This window comes from Sminthopsis crassicaudata, chromosome 4, assembly GCF_048593235.1.
Source record: "Sminthopsis crassicaudata isolate SCR6 chromosome 4, ASM4859323v1, whole genome shotgun sequence".
NCBI classification, from domain to species: Eukaryota; Metazoa; Chordata; class Mammalia; order Dasyuromorphia; family Dasyuridae; genus Sminthopsis; species Sminthopsis crassicaudata.
Window position 1 is genome coordinate 68,443,745 of NC_133620.1, and position 16,102 is coordinate 68,459,846.

Here is a 16,102-nt window from a genome sequence, read left to right on the forward strand (position 1 = left end):
TAGGTGTGAGTTGATGTCTCAGAGTTGTTTCAATTTACTTTTCTTTAATTAATAGTGATTTAGAGCATTTTTTCATATAGCTTTGATTTCTTATTCTGAAAATTACCTGTTCATATCCTTTGACCATTTGTCAATTGGGAAATGGCTCCTTATTTTTATAAATTTGACTTAGTACCTTATATATTTGAGAAATTAGGTCTCTATTAGAAAACCTTGATATAGAATTTTATATTACTTCATTATTTATGGTATGATGTAATTTCCCTGATTATCTTTTTCCATTAGATCTATTTTTGTTTTAGCTTTGACTGAGATCATGATTGCATCCTTGCCCTCTTTACTTCGCAATAGATTCTGCTCCAGCTCTTCATTTCAACACTATGTATGTCTTATCTGTCCCAAATTTTTCTTTTGTTTATATCATAATGTTGGATTCTGATTTCTAATCCATTATTCTATCTGCTTCCCTTCTTTGGGTCAGTTCATCCCACACATATTCACAGTTATGATCACTAATTGTGCATTTCCCTCCATCCCATTTTCCTCTGTTTATTCTTCTCTATTTTATCCTATCCCTTCTTAAAAGTCTGTCTTGCTTCTAACCATTACCTTTCCTAATCTACCATTCCTCTTATTGTCCCACTCATATCTCTTATTCCCCTTCTCCTTTTATCTTCAGTAAGGTAGATTTCTATACCCAGCTGTGCGTATGTATGTATGTGTGTGTATATACACACACACATATATATATATATATATTCATAAAATGTATATATAAATATATATATATATATGTGTGTATGTGTGCATATATTTTTTCCTTCCTTGAACCAATTCTGATCTGAGATTCAAGCATTCCCCATATTCCCCTCCACTTTACAAGTTCTTTCTTGCATGCTATGAGAAATTTTTTCCCATTCTCCTTCCCCTTTCTCCCAATGAATGCCCACATTCTTTTTTTTAGAGAACATCCCAACATAATCATTTCATACTCAAGGTTTCTGTCTTTGCAGACTTCTTCTAACCACCCTAATAATGATAAAGCTCTTAGAAATTGCACATATCAGCTTCCCATATAGGAATGTAAACAATTTAGCTCCATTGAGTCCCTTATAATGACTCTTTCATGTTATTTTTTATGCTTCTCTTGAATCTTCTGTTTGGATGTCAAATTTTCTATTCAGCTCAGGTCTTTTCATCAGAAATGCTTGGAAATCCTCTAGTTCATTAAATATACATTTCCCCCTAAAGAACTATACTCAGTTTTGCTGTGTAGTTGATTCCTGGTTATAATTTTAATTCCTTTGCCTCCAGGATGTCATATTCTAAGCCCTCTATTCTTTTTAACATGGAAGCTGCTAAATCTTGTGTGATCCTGACTTTGGCTTCAAAATATTTCAATTATGCTTTTCTAACTATTTGTAATATTTTCTCCCTAACTTTGGAAGTCTAAAATTGTATCCATAGTATTCCTGGGAGTTTTCATTTTGGGATCTCTTTTAGGAGATAATTGATAGTCTTTCAATTCTTATTTTACCCTCTAGATCTAAGATATCGAGTCAGTTTTCCTTTATAATTTCTTGAAATATAATGTAAGAGTATAGACTCTTTTTTAAGATCATTGCTTTTAGGAAGTATAATATTTGTAAATTATCTCTTTTTGTTTTCCAAGTTGGTTTTTTTCCCAATGAGATATTTCATATTTTCTTCAATTTTTCCCCATTTTGACTTTGTTTTATTGTTTCTTGATGTCTCATAGAGTCATTAGCTTCCAATTGCCCAAATCTAGTTTTTAAAGAATTCTTTTCTTCAGTGAGTTTTTGTATCTCTTTTTCCAATTGGTCTATTCTCCTTTCAAAGGAGTTCTTTTATTCAGTAAATTTTTGTTCCTTTTTTAACTATTAGGCCAATTCAATTTTTTAAGGTAACATCCTCTTCAGCATTTTTTGTGCTTCTTTTACCAATTTGTTAATTCTCTTTTCATAATTTTTCTCCTACCACTCTTATTATCTCTTTAACTCTTCCAGAAATTCTTGCTGGCCTTGAGTTCAATTAGCATTCTTCTTTGAGGCTTTGCTTGTAACTGTTTTCATATCATTGTCTTCTCCCAAGTTTATTTCTTGATCTTCCTTGCCACAATAGTAGTTCTCTTGGGACAATCCTTTCTTACTTATTATTTCCTGACAACTCTAAGATGTCTTTTTTGCTGGGAATTACACCAAGACTGGTTGCCTCTGCTTTACTGAAATGTGAGCTTCTGGAGATAACGAGAACCTCAAATAATGGCATTTATATGCTATTAATAACTATGCTGTGCACGAGAGTCTGTGCTAGACCAACACCAAGCTTCAAAAAAGGGAATTTGTTGTCAGGGAACCTCCAGCCATCTTTCCCAGTGTCCGTTCTCCCTCTTGGTGTTTTTTCCTTTTTCCCTTCCCCTACAGAATCCCCAGTGTCCTCCCATTGCCCTTGGCTACCTTCTTCAAACAATAACCAATGCTCCAGATTTTTTATTTCCCTTTTTCCTTCCACTTCTAATCAAAACTAACCTGACCTAAATCCTTACTTCTTTGGGACCCTTCTTTGCTAGCTACATCTGAAAAACTAGAGCCTGGTAAAGCTTTGATGATGATAATAGCTTGAAATGTTGCTTTTTCCAAAGTGATATTTTTGCAAAAACTGAGGTCTTGTTACTTTAAGCCAAAAGAGTGATGCATGATAGAATTTATGATCACATAATGACAACTTTTGTGCGCCTCTGGAATCATTTCCCTTTAGTACATGTATCCTCCACCCATACATGGAGCTGATGTTGTGCTTGGGTGGAGCTGTGTGGCTCACATGCATGTTCTGCAGGTGGGTCTCATGCACACATAAGTACGCTTGGAACTGAGAGTGTGAACATTGCTTCATGCTCACTAATCTGAACTTTCCTTTCTCCCTGCTGGTCAGTACTACTGCTGTAAGAAAGATGACTCTGATGATGAGGAAGAGGAAGAAGGACATGATCTCTCTGCTCCATCAAGATTTTCCACCTGCAATTCCTGCAACAGCCAAGTCCTGGACGGACAAGGTGACCTGGCACCACTCCCCAGTGAGCCCCCTGACCAGCATCGAGGCGCTCAGAGCCACTGCCCCAGTTGTGCCCCCTACAGCTCCCCCTTTTACATACGGACAGCTGACATGGTCCCCAATGGTGGGGAGAGGCTCACCTACACTCCCACTTGCTACAAGGAGTTGGGTCCCCCACCCCTCAAAATGTCATCGCTCCAGAGTTTCCCGGTGACCCGAGCAGGCCTTGGACGTGAGGCCTTTACTAATCCAAGGGCTATTAGTACAGAAGTATAACCCTACCCACCCACCACCCCCTGCTGCCCTATTTGGAGCAGAGCAGGGCAGTGAAAAGCCCCTGCCCCATGGATGGTCTGTTTTCATAGGTTTTCTTGCTACAAAATCTAAGGTTCTCTGGGATGTGCTAATGGGTAATCAGGTACCACATGTGATAACGACACTCAGTCATCTGACTACTAAGAGGATGTTGCAGCAGGAAGGGAGAGGGGGGAAGGTAGACCCCTTCATCTGATGGGGAACATTTGCAGCTCACTACAACTTTAACTACATTTGTATCAACCAGTGGGGCTTCTTCCCCAGGGCTTTGTGCAAAGCAAATACACCCATGGCTACCCCCCACCTCTCACTAAGACTGCAGAATCCAGAGTAAGCCTACCCGGGTAAGCTGTGGCAAGACCCTGGAGCCCTCAACCAAGTCTTGTTAGAAGAACTGAGCAAAATCAGAAAATGGGGGCTAAGGGATTCTGAGACCTTGGATCTGGCAGGAGGCGAGGAGGGGAAGACACACTTTCTGGCAGAAACAAAGATAAAAATTATGTATAGTTTGATCATTTTGTAATCCTGGTATTGTAATAGTTGCAATGACTAAATTCTTCTAGCACTTAACTAGGAAGCCCTGTGACTAATTCCTTTATATCAACCACATGATGTCACACATAAATAAACTATCCCTACACTTCCCCAGGGGCAATAGGCCATTGACCTCATTGTGGGGGAGATGCCTTTAGAGAGGATTGGACCATGCCGATTTTTAATAATAAAAATAAAACAAACCCTGCCTTGATTTGGAGACTTAGTGATGGCAGGGTTTTATTAAAAAGCTGAAACATGTCCTAGAATATACAGGATTTTTTTTCTTTTTGGTTGCTGCACACAGAAGCCTTAGAGACTTGCTACCCCTTGTGGTGAATCAACATACCTTTCTACCTTGTTTTTATATGTGTATCTCTTTTGTCTCAGTGCCTGCCTGCAACCTTCCTGGGTCTGTTTCTACCTGTCAGGATGTGTGTCTGTCTGCCTTTTTCTGTATATGTTCAAATCAGTCTCCCTGTCTCAGTTTTCTCTTGTCTTGCTCTCTGCCTGTGTGTGTGTATGTAGCTATCTCCTCCTTCCATCTCTCTCCACCTCTCTTTCATTTAGTTCTGTTCAGAATTTAACTGGCTTTAAAAAACAAAATTTTGGCTGACTTTTCCACTTCAATTGTCCATTGAAAAGGATGGACCTGTAAGGATGGCCCCCCCCATATGCACACCAGTCACCAAAAGGTCAAAAATTATATAACATATCTCCTTCAAGAGGTTATCCCTTGCCCAAAGATAATCTCACTGTCTTAAACATACTTCCAGTGAGCATTTGAGTTGAGTGATGGAGGCAGATCAATCCCCATTGTGATAGCACAAACCGAGAAATAAACCAGGCGTCCTACAACACTGGCAGCTGTCACTACTCACCAAGCTTTTACCCACACTCGCCAAGAAGGAGAGAGCTGTTGACAGAGACCCAGCTTCACACATTGCAAAACCCTCTAAGGACCTTGATTCACTGAGCAGTTGGACTTCACTGCTTAACCAACAGTCACAACCCTCCTCCCTTTGCAACATGTCCCTTTGTTCTTGTCTCACTGAGGCCTAAAGGCCAGGTCCCCACACTGGCTCATCACTTGTCACTGGACTTGTGTTTTTTGAGCAGATGCCCCTGAGAAATTTTGTAGATACCTTAGGAATAAGGAGTGACTAAGGCCCCTACTATGGAGTTTATCAGCTCGGCTCAATTTGTACTTTTATTGAACGCCCACATTTTATGCTCCCAGTCCCATATCTATGGGAATAAGTAAATAAATCCCACCTCATCCAATTCATGTATTATCAAAAGTGGAAAGCAGTGCCCAGTGCTGCAACTGATTAATAAGAAACATGGCAGAGACTACCTGACATCCTTCTGCCATGGAACACAAATACTGAGGAGGAGGGCTGAGGAAGCAGAGCATCCCCTCTCTATGGGAGACATATTTGTCATTGTAAAAGGATAAGCTTTTCTTCTCTGAAATTCTTCCTTGGCACGTGATAAGTATTTTCAGATTAATTGACATTTCTTATTAATTGTGCTGATTGACACAATCAACTGACCCCTATATTTGGGGACAGAAAATGATAAATCTGACAAGATCCTTAATTCCTAAGTGAAATAGAAATGGTCTGACTTTCCTGCTAATTATAGATAATTGTGTTCTGCACCTTAATTCTGAAACATCTTTCTTCTGGGAGTTTTCACATTTAGTTTGTCCTTGGTGTGAACCCAGCGAACGTAGGTCTCAACTCTCCTTCAGGGTTCTTTGACATCAGTCAGTGGGCCAATCAGTACCCAGCTGAACAGCATCCAACAAGTACCAGGGACTTGTTTATCCTATAGTTCTGTCCTCCTATCTGCCAGTGAAGGAGTTCCTCTTTGTTTCCTTCTTACCTTTGAGGGAAAAACCCCAGATGATGCACCTATAATATGATACTATATAAACCTATGGGACTGTACCTTGCCCCTTCCCACCTCCAAAACTGGGAATCTTCTCTTGGTCATAAACCAGTAAGTGCTAATTTGTTCCTTCTTTTAGCCTCCAGGAGCCCATACTCTTAAGTTTGGGAAATGGAGAAGGCTCTTAGGTTTCTTGGGCCTCTCCCATATATGTCCAGGCCCACACTCACTTCTGGGAATTTCTGCCCTGCCCTCATCTCCTAGAGCATCTCCCCACTGCCCACTGCTAAAAAGCTGGGATCATCTTGGCGGGGTGGGGATGAACTGCAGCAATGGATAAGGATTCCATTCAGCTCTCTGCAGATTTGGCTTTTGTGGGTTTTTGTTTTTTTGTTTTGTTTTGTTTTGTTTTTACACTTTTTAAGCCTCATCCTAAATGACTAGAAGATACCTGGGAGCCACGGCAGGACTTCAGTCCTGTTCCACTCACTACCCTTGCCCCAGATGTCTCATCTCCTTGTTCTGCATCTTTGCAACTTGGATGTGAATCCAGGTTGGACGTCAGAAATAAACTGAGAATTTGAAATACCCGATGAGCACTGGCCTGTGTCCTTCAAGGTTCACTGAAGGGGGAGGGCTCGCTTTGGCTTGGGCTGAATTGGGATCCCCATCCTCCTCCCCCACTCCCCTCCCGTCACACTTGGAGCCCTTTCATCACCACAACCTTCCACTCCCAACACATCCACAAGACAATCTGCTCTCACCCCCACCCCTTTCCCTGTACACATAACTCTTAGCCTCACACCCAAATGAGATCCATTGTTTAATTGTGAAACAGGACTTTTAAAATGCAGACCTGAGCTGGCAACCAGAGGAATGGGGGCAAGGGGACAAGGGACAGGAAGCCACAAGGAGCAGAGCTTCCGCCATTTCTTCCCTCTTGTCACCTAGCCTAACAGGTTTCTCTACCACAGCCACCACCTCCATTAGCACCCAGTAGCAATTCAGTTCCATTATTTCCAAGCTGTGGAAGGAACGGGAAGAGAACAAGGAAAGAGACAAACAGGTAGGACTCTAGGAAGAGATCAACAGCAGCAGGGAAGGTGTGAAGGAAGAAGGAAATGCCTCCAAGACTCTGCTAGAGAGGCAGCATGGTGTGTGAGGCAGTGCAGAGGAGGCAGACGTGCCTCAGTCTCCTTATCTGCAGAAGGAGTTCTACATCTATGCTCCATGACCCTAGAGAAACAAGTGGCCAACAAGGGGGAGTGCTTCCTTCCGCAGCTACCCCTGGCAAGCAGCAGGCCACGGCGAGCCCTCTGACAGTCAGAGAGCTTTACCACGGCACGCACCACAACAGGCTTTTCGGTAGTACCAGTGTGTGCACAGCTTCACCCTCAGCACCAGGGCACAGTTGGCTGTGGCTTTGTCCTCACAGTCTCCATCTGGACAACAGAAATCAGGCCATGAGGACATAATTCACCAGCCCCCTCCCTACCACCTACCTCAGGCCCCAAGGCAGAAGCCAGTCTCCCCACGCCCTCACCCGGTGCCTCCGTAGGACACGGCTGGACCTGGCATGTCTGCTTGGCTTCCGGCTTGGAATTCGGGTCACATCCCTGGCCCAACTCCTCTCCTTGGTAACATTTGACCTCTCGTAGCTTCAGTCCCACACCACAAGTCTTACTGCACTGTCCACAGACCAAGAGGAACAGGGGAGGAAAAACAAGAAGCAAGGGTCAAAGGAGCAAAACCTTAACTTGGGACTTTATCAGAGGATCCAGATTTAGAGTTGGAAGCTGATCCTCCCATTTTACAGATTGAGAAAATTGAGGCACTCAGAGATTAAGTGAGTTGTCCAGCACAAAGCTAGTAGAGCATCTAAGGCTGTATTGGAACTCAACTCTCGCTGTCTACAAGTCGAATTCTCTATCCACCGTGTCACCTAGCTGCCAATCAATGAAGTCACATTTACCATGCACCTGCTCTGTGTCAGGTACCCTGTCTGGTGCCAGTCAAATACAAAAATGAAATAGTTCCTCTTCATTTCAGGGTCTCAACCATCTCAATTCCCACTCCTTGTCCTGGTCCATTAGTTCAAGATACAAAATCCCTCCATCCAGCGTAAACCCTTAGATCAGATACTTAATAGTTCTATGATACCTTAGGTTCTCCACTCCTTCCGGGCTACTTCCCAGCATTTCACATGCTTCCGCCACTTTCCAGAGAGAGTAGCCCCAAAGCACAGATCTGCCCCTTCGGCAGAGAAATCTTGCCTCATCCCCAAATCCATACAAAATTGGCTTGTCCTCGGCTGGGTGATCTGCAAAGGTGTTTGTTGGCACCCCCCAGAACTTAGAGACGGCTAATCCTCCCCTGAGGAGTCAGTGACTGGCAAATAAGAAGGGAAATCAGCCCAGCTTGAGTTCTATTCAGAAAAAGAGCAGCAGTGACAGTGGACCTTCAGCTTACTCCACCCCGCACCACAAAGCAGGGCGCATGGTGGCAAACGCTTTAAGATCAAAGGATTGTGGACTCAAAGCAGGAAGGGACCTATGGATCTCTTTTTACAGAGGAGTAAACTAAAGCCTAAGAAAGCAAAGTGATTTGCTGACAGTTACACAGGTGATTTACACCAGGGAACACACAGATCACAAAGGAAGTGGCAACACTGAGATTTGAATCTGACTCTAGACCCAAGATATAAGTAATGAAGGCAGGAGCCTGCTCCCACCCTAATCCCATTCCTCTGTAATTTCTCCTCCACCCTCCTTGGGGGAATTTCTCCTTCTACCCATAATTCTCTGCCCTATTGCCACTGTTAATTACAGCTCTCTCCATTTCTTTACCTGAGACCAAGTTGTGGTGAACCAGGTGGAACAGGGTCTCTTGAAACAAGGTGCCTGTACCTCAGGTTTCTGGGAAACATCACAGTGCCCTTCGGGGTATTCACGGTAGGCTCCGTTCTCCAGTCCTGCGCACAGCACCCTCCGGACCTTTATCCCTCGGCCACAGCTGACATTGCACTAGGGTCCGAGAGGCAAGAAAAGCGCTCTGTGAGTGATGGAGCCCGAGGCCCTCATACTTACTCAGCTATAGTCTGTCTCCATGTCTTTGTGCCTCTCTTTGGGGAACAATGTCTCTGCCAAGAACTGGCAGGTTTTCTACTAGGACAAACATGGCCCCAGCCTGGGACTATCAGTTCTCCCCAATCCCTACAGCACAGGACCCTTCTTGACCCCATTGATTCATTCAACAAGTTTTTATTAAAGCTTAAATTCTCAAGGGGGAAGCAGCAAGGCTTAGACTGCAGGGGTTCTCAAACTAGGGCCCGTGGGCCAGATGCGGCCGACTGAGGACGTTTATGCGCCCGCCTGGTTATGACAAATGGGCTGAGGGGCGGAGACAGAGCGTGAGGTTTTGTTTTTTACTATAGTCCGGCCCTCCCACAGTCTGAGGGACAGGGAACTGGCCCCTATTTAAAAAGTCTGAGGACCACTGAGGATAGAAGGCCAACCTTGGAGGCAGGAGGGCTTGGTTGGATCTAAGTATTCTCTCTGATGTTAGCTGTGGGACTACTGACAAATCCCTTGACCTTTCATGTCCTAGGCAATTGTCTAAATTACACAGAAAGAGCACAATTCAGTCTCATCTTAGAGCTAATCAAAGCTTCTCTGAGAGATGAAGGGACTTATTCACAACCATCTAAAATTCCTAGTGGGGGGGTGGCAAGGGATGAAGCCCGAGCAGAGAAAGATGGCCAGAAAAGCAGAGTTTAGAAACCAGTTTGTTGAGGAATAAAGGCAACCCTTCTTGGAACAGAGTAATGTGATGAAATTGGAATGAGCTCTGCGGGGTAAACCTGCTCCCCACTCTTCTGAGACGTCCAAGGGGAGGATGGGGAGAAAAACATCCAAGGCCGCTCTTGCCCCCTAGTGGGGATTTCCTGAAATGAACACTTTCGGACCTAGACAAAGCTCTGCTGTCTGCTCCGCTACTTTCCCCCAAAGTCTCCCAAAAGGGTGAAGAGGAGAGGTGCACTTAGCCACACTGCACACCCAAACTGCCTCTCTACCGGCATCCCCAGGAGAATCCAAGTTACAGATGAGCAGCTGATCTGCGCCCCACAAAGTCCTCAAACCCATAAAATCACAGCTTCAGAGCAATAGATGCTTTTTAATGTGCCATGTGCTTTGCTAAGCGCTGGATACCCAGACACTAAAACAGTCCCACCTCTTGAGTTTAAAATCTATTGATGGGAATTAACAGTCTGACTTATTTTTGTCACAGTTGGCAAACTGATCTTAAAACACAGATCATGTAAAAAACACTCCCCCCCACACACATAAACATATACATACTCCTTTCCCCGAGCCAAATACATATACACTCCATAAACTCCAGTGGTTCCTTATTACTTCCGGGATCAAGTATAAAATTCTCTCTTTGGCTTTTAAAACCTTTTATCACCTGGCTCTCCCTAGTCTGCTCATAGCTTACTGTCTTCCTTTTACTCTGTGGCCCGATGACTGGATTCCTGACTGCTCCTGAAATGCAGTACTCTATCTCCCAACTCCTGGCATTTTCACGGACTCTCCCTCAGATCCAGAACTCCCTCTCCTCACCTCGACCCCCAGGCGCCAGATGCTAGAGCTAGCATTTGAACCTATGATGTCCAGTATTTTAGTCAATATTCTAAGTTACAGAATGACTGATCACCTGCATTACTGCCCTCTGGATTAAGGGCGCTTGCTTAGAACAGGATTAAGCCCGGAGACTCATGAGCTAGATGGCCATGTTGATAAGAATTGGATCTGGAGACTTGCATTTTCCTGGGGATGCTGGTAATAGGGACATAGTTTGGACTCCAGTTGTGCCTTTCCTCTTTACCCTTTTAGAGACTGAGAGAAAGTGGTGGAGTAAGCAGGAGTGCTTTATCAAAGACCAAGAAATTCCCCTGAGGGAACAATCCTATTCTCCCCTTGGATTTCTCAGGTGTGAGTAGCAGACTTACCTTCTAGAGCCCATTCCAGCTTGGTCATATTGCTTATCCCAATAGGCTCACAGTAAATATAAAATCATCCTGATCTCCCATAGTAGAGTCCTCAAAATCACTTCTAAGAAGTAGCCAGGTCTTTGTCTTGAAGCTTTCCCCCCATGTCTTAGGGCAAGAGATTGAGGGGCCCCCTCAATCTGCCAACATTTTAGCTTCTAAAAGCAGGCAACCTCCTACACAAAGTGACACTGTCTCACTGAAACTCACCTGTTCCCATCCTTGTTCCACCCAGTGAGCCGGGCAGTTCCAACCTCCACAGGGATAAACAGCCAGTGGCTTTGTGGCCGGGTCACACTGAGAGCCTGAGATCACCTTCCCCTCCAAATTTCGACACGAGATGATTCGGCTCATCCGGCCCTCCCCACAGGCACCTGAGCACTTGGAGAAGCAGGGGGTCATAGGATGGGTCATTTGGGAGCTTTGGAAAGACAACAGGGAGTCCTGATCACATCTAAGCTGGCTTTCTCATTATAATTCTCATTAATAGTACTTCACTAGCAAGTTATTCAAAAAACCAAAACCATTCACTATCTCCTGGGGAACATTTGAGGGAACATTAGGGGAACATATGCCCTACACCCTCACAGAAAACTCCTGTTTGCTTTAAAAGGGGAATCAACTTCAGAGTGTGGGCTACTGAGCCCGCAAGGTAGATAGTGGTCTCCTCTGTCTCACTTCTACTGAGACCGCTCCTCTTCCTGTCCTCTCTGTATACTAATCCCCAAGGATCATGAAAGGTTGGTGGAACAGAAAAACCATTGGCAGGCTGGACTCACCGGTCCCCAATCAGAAACAGTCCACTGCCGATCACAGGGTGGACCCAGGCAGTCCTTCTCACCAGCCGGCCTCATGGACTCATTACACAGAGATGGCCCCAGGGAGCAGCGCACCTCCCTCCGCATGGTCCCTTGCCCACCACATCGAGCTGAGCACTGGGTCCCCCGGAGAAGAGGGGAGAAGAGGCAAGACAACATATGTTATGGTTTCAGTAAATCAGCTTTAATCTAGTCCGAGATCCAGTAGCATCCCACCCCACACATGAACCAGGCAGACCAAGGATATGAGAAAATCCTAAAGCTGTATATATTTCTCACTTTCTTTTACTGAATGATGTCATCTTGATACAGTTAAAGAGGAAGATGAGTGTCTCTTCCTCCTCTCCAGTTTTGTATTTGTATTTTGTATTCCTCTTTCCTGTTCAGCATACAAGAACAGAATCAGAGAGTACCCCTTTCTATGAAAACACCTCCTAGGTCCCCCTGAGTGAATGACTTGGTCATAGTCAAGCGGAAGGGAATTCAGACACCAGTAAATTCAGAAATCTGGGGCCAACCAATGGAGGTCAACAAGGCTCCCCCCAGGCCCGCAGATCACCCGTGACGATTGTGCCAAAGCCAAGGGAGGCCCCTACCTCGGACCACTCGGAGAGTTCCCACTGAGGACCACAGGCTTTGTTCCTGCAAGGCTTCTTTTCCAGAGGGCGGGTCAATCCGGCTGCCACACATAACTCATCATAGACTGAGCTGTCAAAGCCAGGGGCCAGCATCCTCCAGCATCGGACTGTTCGTGCCTGCCGCCCCTCCCCACAAGTCCTCGAGCACTCACTCCATCGACTTGTCTCCCACCTCCATGCAGAGAAAAAGAGACAGTGCATAGACATAGGAGAGGCTGAGTCACAGTTCTCAGGGGGGACACAGGGGCCATCAAAACTTCAGGCCCAGAGAAGCAGTAAAAAGAACAGTAGAAATGAACTGATACAAAGAGTTTAGAGTGAGACGGTCAGGATTCAAACTCTGTTTCTGCCACTTTATACCTATGTAAATTTAGAGATCACAGCTCCTCTGAGACTAAGATTATTATTTATATGAGGAAGGTTGGACTGGATGACCTTTTTTAAAGTTCCTTCTAGGTGGTACAGTAGAGAGAGTGCCAGATCTGGAGTCAGGAAGACCTGTGTTCAAATCCCACCTCAAATACTTCCTAGCTGTGTGATTTCTGGGCAAGTCATTTCACCCTGTATACCTCAGTTTCCTCATCTATAAAATGAGCTGGAGAAGGAAATGGTAAACCGCTCTAGTGCTTTTGCCAAGAAAACCCAAATGGGATCACAAAGAGTCAAACACAAATGAAATGTCTCAAAATCAACAACAATCCCTGATCCTAGCCATGAGGTAGCCATCTCGTATAAGATATGGATATTTCCATTGGAGAAGGTGTCTCAGCTTCTTGGCTACCCTAGCAAATCTCTCCCTTTGACCCCTTTATTCAGTGGCTTACTTAAAGAGTGATCTGACTAGCTTAGGTCCATGCACTGAATACTGGCCTTATCCCAAAGCTTAGTGCTTGTAGAGTAAACTTTCTAGTCTGTGGGCTGGTCCTAGAACACTAAAGCCTGGCTACAACTGGTCAGTTAATGATATGTGCTACTGTTCATTAGAAAGTCATGGGACAGAACTGTATATTTAACAGTCATTATAATGTCAGCCCGCTGAGCCAGCTAAACTTCCCTCTGTGCAGAGCATTCTACTAGGTGCATAGCAAGGTCTTCTACAGATTTGGGTACATGGCAGGACCCCAGTATATGTTTGTGGAATAAATAAAAGGGAATACACAGACCCTATTTAGAGTGTGCTGCATTTGCATGCGTAATTGTCTTTGGGTATCACAGTTTCTATCTGTTGAAAACAAAAGAAAAAGAAGAAAGAGAAAGAGGAGGAAGAAGAAGAGGAGGAGAAAGATGAGGAAAAGAAAAAGAAAGAACAAAATAAAGGAAAGAAGGAAGGAAGGAAGGGAGGGAGGGAGGAAGGAAGGAAGGAAGGAAGGAAGGAAGGAAAGAAGGAAGGAAGGAAGGAAGGAAGGAAGGAAGGAAGGAAGGAAGGAAGGAAGGAAGGAAGGAAGGAAGGAAGGAAGGAAGGGAGGGAGGGAGGGAGGGAGGGAGGGAGGGAGGAAAAGAAAGAAAGAGAAAGAAAGAGAGAAAGGAGGGAGGGAGGGAGGAAGGGAGGAAGGAAGGAAGGAAAAGAAAGAAGAAGAAAAGAAGAAGAAGAAGAAGAAGAAGAAGAAGAAGAAGAAGAAGAAGAAGAAGAAGAAGAAGAAGAAGAAGAAGAAGAAGAAAGAAGAAAAGAAAAAGAAGAGAAGAAGAAAAGAAAAAGAAGAAGAGAAGAAGAAGAAGAAAAGAAGAAAAGAAAAAGAAGAAGAGAAGAAAAGAAAAAGAAGAAGAGAAGAAGAAAAGAAAAAGAAGAAGAGAAGAAGAAGAAGAAGAAGAAGAAGAAGAAGAAGAAGAAGAAGAAGAAGAAGAAGAAGAAGAAGAAGAAGAAGAAGAAGAAGAAGAAGAAGAAGAAGAAGAAGAAGAAGAAGAAGAAGAAGCTGGTATTTATACAATGCCTTGAGGCAGGCAAAACACTTTGCAAGAATTATATCATCCAATCAACTCTGGGATGTGTTTGCTGTTATGTTCATTTTATAAATGAGGAGGCTGAGATATGGAGATGATATGACCTCATTGGCAAAGTGAGAGGTTTGATGATCTCTAAGGTCCCTTGAACTCTGTGTCTATGACCCTATGGCTTCTCCAGGGCCACTCAGCTAGAGTTTAGAGTGAGATCTGAGCTTGACTCCAGGCCTTGACTCTCTCCCCACTGCTACACTGAATCTTGTCTTCTCCCTCCCATCCACACTGTCTCTTCACCCCCATTCTTGGGATTCAGGTAATGTCCTCCCCACACACACACACACTACCCATCCTGGCCCTGGTCTTCCCTGTTTGCTCACCTAGGTTGGCAATCCCTCCCCGTGCAGAGTTCATAGGCAGGTTCTGGGCGGGTCACAGCATCGCAGTAGGCCTCTTCCACCTCCACTCCATCATAACGCACACACATGGCATAGGAGGCACTGATACCTGCTGGATAATCAGGGTGGTCCTTGGCCAGGAAGCCCCTGTTAGATCCCATGGCAAAACCAAAGTTCTAGATTCTTCCCACATAGAGTCAGAGCCAAAATTTGGCCTCCTACAATTCAGATCAGCTGGGAAAGAAGCCCTAGATACTATCAATCCACTCACCAGTGGTGACCCCCAAAGTGAAGTGTTAGGTACAGATAGCATTTGAAGAAGGAAAAAACCAGTGGATACGGAGCCAGGCAGTATTCTTCCACCTCTCTCCCCCAGCCCAATGAGCTCTCACACACTTCCCCCTCAGAACTCAGCACTAGACTGTTCATTTGGACCTACCTGAGTTACAGGTGGAGCTGCAGGGGGCCTGGGCAGAGACCTTCCAGCGGTACATGTCAGCCCGGCTGATGTCCTCATGACCGGGAGGACTCACGTTAAAATCATTGCTGAGGAGAAAGGCCAGGGTGAGGCGGCGGGAGAGGAGCAGCTAAGGCCATTGTAAGGCTAGGAATGGAACCAAACATAGCTTCTTCAGAAATCCCTGCATGCCGGCAGCCCCTCTCTTCTGCCTCACGTGGACCACCTTATTCCACTGCCTCCCTTCTGAACCCACCAAAAGCTCTTCTCTCCTCATGAATTATTAACTTTTCTCTTTATTTTTCTCTCTTTCTTAATCAAAAAGAGGAATGTTTGCCTTTCACTAGGCACTAGAATCCATATCCACCCTTACAAAGGAAGAGAAGGAGCCTTGGAGAAATGTGATTGATTGGTGAGTAACCTAGCCAGACCTTATTCTCCCCCCTCTCACTGATGAGCTTGGTTTCCATTCCCAGAGCCCAAGCTAACTTTTCAAAAAAGGGCTTCTCTCATACAATTCCCTGTTATTACAAACATTCCTGATTTGCCGCTCTTTGTTAAATGAAAACTAGTGCCAAAAATGGATAGTTTTGAACACGGAGTTAGGAAAGTCTGCGTTTGAATCTTGTCTCCCACACTTCATGAGCTCGGTGACCCTGGGCAAGTGATCTTTCTCAGCCTCAGTTGTCTTGTCTATAAATAATTATGAAGAGCCCCTGCCCGCCAGGATTGTTGGGAGACTCAGACGGGATGAAATATGAAAAGAATTTTGCAAAACTTAAGAGTGTTGTTAAATATCATATCAGACTATTATATCACATATATCATATCATACAATATCACATTATATCAAATCAAACACTATGTTGACATCACATTATATCATAACATATATCAGTTGGTTTATTATATCAAACCAAAGACTATATTTATTTTGCACTATATTCTATCAAACACTACACATACATTCATGTCAAATACTATTTTTA

General features: G+C 44.3%; 2 protein-coding genes across 6 annotated transcripts in view; one reads left to right on the plus strand and one right to left on the minus strand.

Moving 5' to 3' along the window:
* LOC141565443 (protein FAM163A-like) overlaps positions 1–3,957 on the plus strand; it is a 122,119-nt gene extending 118,162 nt beyond the window's left edge. For all 3 annotated transcript variants that reach the window (XM_074308497.1, XM_074308496.1, XM_074308495.1), the window contains exon 3: positions 2,953–3,957. In XM_074308497.1, coding sequence (XP_074164598.1) covers positions 2,953–3,348 — 396 coding nt within the window. In that variant the 3' untranslated portion in view covers positions 3,349–3,957. The remainder of the gene's footprint in view (positions 1–2,952) is intronic.
* Positions 3,958–6,627: 2,670 nt separating this feature from the next.
* LOC141565444 (ADAMTS-like protein 2) overlaps positions 6,628–16,102 on the minus strand; it is a 31,966-nt gene continuing 22,491 nt past the window's right edge. Inside the window, exons 11-18 of one of the 3 annotated variants that reach the window (XM_074308500.1) lie at positions 15,096–15,202; positions 14,639–14,765; positions 12,282–12,495; positions 11,647–11,802; positions 11,078–11,248; positions 8,664–8,840; positions 7,361–7,505; positions 6,628–7,259 (exon numbers count right to left, since the gene is read on the minus strand). In XM_074308500.1, coding sequence (XP_074164601.1) covers positions 7,141–7,259; positions 7,361–7,505; positions 8,664–8,840; positions 11,078–11,248; positions 11,647–11,802; positions 12,282–12,495; positions 14,639–14,765; positions 15,096–15,202 — 1,216 coding nt within the window. In that variant the 3' untranslated portion in view covers positions 6,628–7,140. Of the gene's footprint in view, positions 7,260–7,360; positions 7,506–8,663; positions 8,841–11,077; positions 11,249–11,646; positions 11,803–12,281; positions 12,496–14,638; positions 14,769–15,095; positions 15,203–16,102 lie in introns of those variants that run through there. The other 2 variants (XM_074308499.1, XM_074308501.1) reach the window with 2 other exon arrangements.